Raw genomic sequence first — 6,526 nt, forward strand, 5'->3', positions numbered from 1 at the left:
ACCCCCTGACATGAATGTTCAAGTTACAGATTAAACATATATTTAGTATTCATAATTGTATCTTTACATGTAATATAGGTGTTATTAAGTATTCACAGGAACATCCCTGTATCTTATTGCATTCCTTTAACATCCCTCGATTAAGTCTGCTGATAAATTAAATGGCATAAAAAAGTTCATGCAATCCTGTCAAAAATCAACTACAAAGTAATAGCTAATCATTAAGCACAGCCAATGTTGGAAGTATAAGCATGTGAGAGAAGGTGATGGAAAAACGGAAATCTTTACATGAAATCTAGCACATATAGAGATGAGATTTTGAATTAAAATGATTACGAGCAATATGAAATGAGCAGTATATGAATAAATTTTGACATATATATACAAATTCAGGTCACATACAACAGGAATGTGAACTCAACAAGAAATAAATCTCTTACAACATAAGTGTCGAAAAGTACTGCTCGAATTCCTGATCTATTGTTGGCTTCTGTCTACCCATATCTCCCTCTGCATCCAAACGAAATGTTGTCTTTAGAATAAAATATTTAAGTTCTCCACATATAAACTGGTAACTGGAAAACTAACAGTTTTGAAATTAAATTTAGTAAGACATAAGAGTCCGCTACTATTGTGATTCTAGAATGTGCTTCCTAAAAGAGTAAAGGCTAAACAGCCAACATGTTATTTCCTGTGAAGTGTGAATCCAGATCAAACCTTTCTTCCTTATTTGTAGTGGTGAAAACTCAAGCTAAATTCTACTAAATTATGTCCAAGGCTTTAAACACAAGAGTTATGTGCAAGGTATTAGATAGTGAACATGTTACACTTAATACAAGTTTTCTCTTATAAAGAATGACTAAATTACCTCCATCAGCAATCCACCTATCTGACGATGGAATCCCACTGGAGGAAAGTAACCCTTCAAGTTGTTCAGAAACATGTGCCTTGCTGTCCCTATAATATTGTGCGTCGATGCACTCCTCCAGACAGTCAACATCATACCACCCAATAGTACTCTCCTGATGAGGAAGATGGTTTTCTTCCATATCATCCCCTTTGGCATTGAAAATTCCACTCTCTAGTGAAAGGGAATCAATTCCAGAAGTGACTGGTCTTGAATTAGCCCAGGAAGTAGAAGCCTCATCATACGATTCCGTCTTTCGAAAACCTGCTTCAAAAACCACTTCCGTAGATGACTGTGAACCTCCCGGAAAGCTATTGCTGTCTTGTGTTGATTCAACTAACATGTTAAGGAATTCTGCACCCTCTTCATTCGCAGATCGTAATGATCCACATTCAGATTCGTCAGCTGCCTCATAGCATACATGCTTTGGAGCAGGCAGGCCAAAGTCTTCAGCAGCTACAGCTAACTGTTTTCTTTTCTTCAAGTTGGAGCCAACAAGTTTCATTTTCTCAATTTAATGAAGCTCTGGATAAAACAACCAAGAAAATTTAAGAATCCAAACACCTATCACTTAGCTCAAGGAATATGCACCATAAAATGTTAATATTGTGTGCCTGGACAGCACTAGAAATGCAAGCTGTGTAATCAACAAGCTACGAAAACGTGACAACCTAATTGGTTGAAAGAAACAACAAAACTATGTCCTCAAATGATCTTAGACATTTAAGGTGCTGGGATTTTCACCTTTCCATCATATGGCAGTATGCCAGTATGGCCTATGACTTTAAAAATTGTAGCTCAGTCAAACATAAAATAGCAGATTATCATATCATTCATCCTTAGCAAATTTCAAGATTCTTCAATAAAAAGAATTAGATAGGGCTTTTGTCGATATCCCACCATGACTTTACCTCAAATCCATGTGATTTGTGCAAACTCCATATTATGGTGAACCATATGTTTCATACCCCAACTTTTGTTTTCTCCTTTCGTTGATTTTTGCAAATTCCATCCTTTGAGTTTACATTTTTACCTCAAAGCTTGTTAAATTTCTATAAAAAGTACAAGATTATCACTAAGATAACCCAGCAATTGTTTTTCCTTCAAAACCAATATTAGTGACAAGATTTTCACATATGTAGGTACTAACCGAGATGACATCTCCCCAATGCTAAGCAATGTTTAGCTTTCCAGTTGTATTCTTTTTTCAATCCATGAACTGGAACTCCATCCTTTAGTTGTTTCCAAATAGGAAAATTTGTTGAAAACCATCTTATAAAAACCAAATTTTGTTAAAAACCATCTTATAATTTTTTTTTTTTTTTTTTTGGTCCCGAAACACATCTCTTTTAAAATTTTTTTTGTTAAGTCCCACCTCTTCCCGGATTCCGACCATTAACTCATGTTTCTGACGTTGAGCGAAATCCGGGAAGAGGTGGGACTTAACAAAATAAATTTTAAAACAGGTGTGTTTTGACAAAAAAAAAATTATAAGATGTTTTCAACAAAACTTGGTTTTTATAAGATGGTTTTCATCAAATTTTCCTTCCAAATAAAATAGAAAAAAAGGTGGATTCCAAAAGTGAAGAAAGACTGCAGGAACCCTGGAAAACATAACCCCTTGAAGGTGGTTTTTGTCACTTTTCTTATATATGTTAATGAACTGAAAATTATTATGAGACACACAGTAATGTTCAGGAGTATATACAAGAATGTGGGAGTCAGCAGTGCTTAAAGAGCATTTTTTAGACGCACGCAAGCCTACTGAAACGAGCAACACAAAGATGACTACAGAATGTGTCAAAGATTATATTGGACAAAAAAAAAAATATCAACATGATTTTGCATAAACAATCCCTAGACCACAAGCTAGAAAGCTCACAAGTTCCATTGCTTGATTTTACATCTCATCAAACCAGCATGATAGCTAGTACTTGAACAACAAAAACACCTGACAATTTCCAAATAAGCTACAACGAACTAGTCTAGAGGCAAAACAATGAGAACATTGATCATATATCCAAGAGCATGTTAGCAACAGCCATTTAAGTGCTTGGCTCAGTCTACTGCATATTAAAAATTACGGAGTAGTTCCAAGTAGAAAGGACTTTAGTCTAAGAGAAGCTCCTAATGATGTCATCGTGACAAAAAAGAGATGTGGTGGTTCAGATAAGCTTAGCGGCACTCCATGATAAAAAACTTAACCAGGGAAAAAAGAAGATTTTGAAGAATTGAAATAGAGTCCTGTGATTCCTGTCAGTTGGAAAAATAAAATTCCCAAGTAAGAGAAAAATCCCCGGGGCTCTCCTTGTGGTGTTTGAGTCTATCTGCAATTGGGGTTGACAGGGCACATCTAGGAAAGTTGAGGCATTTGTAGCTTGGAAAAAAAAAAAAGGTTAAGGGGAAATGAATTGTTGAGCATTTGTAGCATCAGAGGCTGGTTCTTATATCAACATGTTGGTAAACCTTAATAAGGAATTTGATTTTTGAGAGCATAGCCTTGTTGCAATAGGATTTAAAGCTCTTTTATATAAAGCTTTTGTATTATTTGATCCATGACCTTCATTATAAACACGGGAACTTTTCAGATTTTGTAGGTAAGGTCAAATAGAAATCATTAGAGTCCATTACACAATGAACTCATAAATGGCATAATTTGTCTCAAACAAAATACCTTACAAGATCTACAACAATATTTTATAGTTTCACACTCCCAGCTCATATAGGGATAACACCGGCAAAGAGGGTATGTGTATGCCACTATGCACTACAAAAGCACACTCATAATTAACCTTGATGAAGGATGAAGCAAGAATTGATGCAACTTAGTTTCAAACTGAGGTAAAAGATGGAAACAATAGCCATCCATGATACAATCTATATTATAATTACAGAGTCAGTTAATGAGGTTTCTCCAAAACTTCAATACTCAACTCATGATTTTTTTTATTTTTTTTTCCCCCTTTGACTGCTTTGAGTAACTTCCATTATTTTTTTTAAAAAAAAACTTCTGTCTTTCCTACGGAGTATTATTTTTCCTTTCTAAGTATACATGTTACATGTATACCATGCGCTAGCACGGATGAACAGAGGAAATAATCGAAAAACACAAACACAAAAACACAGACACAGACACAGACACATAACACAGCTTGGCATGTTCATTTTGTTAAAGCAAACAGTCAATAGTGTCTCTCCGTCCCTATTTGCCATATTGCATTTTGGGACCTCCATTATTATCAATATAAACCTTTTTATTCATACTCAAAAGAGGAAATACATACAATATCATTCCATAATTTTCAGCAGATTTTAAGATTATATGAAGAGGCTGTTATGATGAACATTTAACTTGAAATCAGAAATTTATTGGAAGACAGCAGAATCAAAAGCTGATGAGTTCAACTTTCACAGAAAGTTCTTCAGTCTTATCAGCACCACTCTAATAACTTCAATTCCAAGTTGACAAACAATAATTTAATGTAAAATTTCACCTACGACCCCATAAGTTTAATGGAATCTACAAAGCATCAGCTGCTCATACACAAAACTTTAAAAGCTCATACCACTTAATCAGAGTGCTCTCACTTAATAAGACAAAACCTAGATCAACCCCACATTTTATAAACATATGAACTCTTTTTGTATTCCATTACAGAGACAACATATGTCTGTTGGTACAGCCCTTTGGTGAATACATGCTGGTTTAAGCTTTCACTTAGTTGACACGAACCTATAAACGACATAATAAATGATGTGCACAAGACTAATATTGTAAAGGTAGCTAGTCGATGTCATGATAGAATGAAAAGCATGTTGATTGTATAGACAATATTAGCACATTAAGAGTCACCTTTTCAATTTTTGTTAGAAGGCAGGGAGAGAGGACGATACTTGTGCTAATTACAGTACTTGTTGGTTGTAGTCTCGATAGTAGTTAACACATTAAGAGTCACCTTTTCAATCCTTCATAGTAGTTGTGCCCCCAACCTCCTCAGTATAATTTCAGTTTATGCAAGACATACTTCATCCGAAACTGCATCTATATACTCATGTATTGCAATACCCTCCAGAAAGTTTGCATCCACACAATTGTCATATGTGACTAAGTGAGGTATGATGGCAATAGTATAGCACTAAATATACAAGCTTTAGACCACTTTCACGAATAAAGTGAGCTGTTTTTAGGATAAAATCCTATGTCTTATAATCACAAAATATCATGCTTTGAAATACTGTTGCCATTATCTAGTTAGCCACAATGCCACATTAGAATGAATACTCAAAAAATCCTTTTTCTTAACCAGGAAACGAAATATAAAGCAATACATACTAATTTTGATGAATAACAAAGAGTATAATAATAATTCAGAATACAACAACAACAATAAAATTTTAATTCCCAAAATGATTTGGGGTTGGCTAACACGAATCTTCATAAGGAATCGTACAACATAACAAGAGACATAACAAGATATTCAGAATAATAATCAAAATTCAAAACCTTACCCCTGTAATCTGCCATGAATGTATGCTTGTTTGAGATTAAATTAACAATTCAAAGATATCAAATTCGCCGCAAATCACCTTAAACCCTGCATAATAGAGATAATTCAATACAAACTATTTGGAAAATCTATAACTAATAGTCTTATACGAAGTACTAAAACCAAATCAATTGACACCACCATTATATATATATGACAAAATCATTCTAAATTCTTCTTTTTCCATATAAAATTACTCGTACTTATGATTATTTACTGATCCATACACTTTTATTGCAATACTACAACATATTTCGTAACACTTCCATTTGAATTTGCTTGATAAAACATTTTTTTTTTCCATTTGTATTGAGTTTTTTTTTTTTTTAAAAAAAAAAACCATTTTGTGATTAGTACTATGTAAAATCTTTAATATGAGTAATACACACATGAGTTTAAACATTCTCTTACGAACAAAAGATATTTACAAATATTTTAGTGCATCGCACGAGTACTAACCTATTTCCCGGAATAATTCAACGAAAATCAAAATCACAAGCATAAAAAAAAATATAAATAAATAAAAAAGTAAAAGTTTAAGCTCACCCTACCCTGTGAATCTGGAGTTTAAGTAAACAGTTATCTTCTGCAATTGAATTTCAAAAACCAAGATGTAGCTAGCAATTGAAGAAAAGAGAAATTGGGGATTTTGATGGAATTTCGATAATGGTGGATTACTACTTGTTAATACTGAAGGTTGCTTACGAAGTTACGATATCTAGTGGACTGTTCCCTCAGTCCCTCCCACGTGAATACCATGTGATTTATGGATTTTTTTGGGACAAACATTTTGGGATTTGAGATTAATTCTACCACAGTATTTTGGTATGGCCTGTTGCCAAGTCAGTAAAAATAATGGACTCAGATGTACGCATAACGGAACTGCTATTCACGTGCATAAGTACAAATTATAGGGGTTACTGGCTTTGTTAGGGTTATTTGTATTTTTCGAGGGTTACTTGTATTTTTTTTTTTTTGGGATTATTTGTATGAATACTTATTCAGGGGTTACTTGTATTATTACTTATTCGGGGGTTATTTGTATGGGTTAGTTTAAGGGTTAATTGTATGA

The 6,526-nt window shown here is 33.8% G+C and overlaps 1 protein-coding gene across 2 annotated transcripts; it reads right to left on the reverse strand.

Moving 5' to 3' along the window:
- Window positions 1-305: 305 nt before the first annotated feature.
- On the reverse strand, window positions 306-6,196 carry LOC110707517 (protein FAR-RED ELONGATED HYPOCOTYL 1-like). 2 transcript variants are annotated; one of them, XM_021885530.1, is made up of 4 exons: window positions 6,006-6,196; window positions 5,417-5,502; window positions 869-1,432; window positions 306-510 (listed from the first exon to the last, which is right to left on the reverse strand). In XM_021885530.1, the coding sequence occupies exons 3-4, from the start codon at window positions 1,410-1,412 to the stop codon at window positions 437-439; spliced, it is 618 nt and encodes a 205-aa protein (XP_021741222.1). In that variant the 5' UTR covers window positions 1,413-1,432; window positions 5,417-5,502; window positions 6,006-6,196; the 3' UTR covers window positions 306-436. The 2 variants fall into 2 exon arrangements, with proteins under 2 accessions (XP_021741222.1, XP_021741223.1); XM_021885531.1 differs by having other exon boundaries at window positions 6,001-6,196.
- Window positions 6,197-6,526: the final 330 nt, after the last annotated feature.

Source organism: Chenopodium quinoa, unplaced genomic scaffold (genome assembly GCF_001683475.1).
Source record: "Chenopodium quinoa cultivar QQ74 unplaced genomic scaffold, ASM168347v1, whole genome shotgun sequence".
NCBI classification, from domain to species: domain Eukaryota; kingdom Viridiplantae; phylum Streptophyta; class Magnoliopsida; order Caryophyllales; family Amaranthaceae; genus Chenopodium; species Chenopodium quinoa.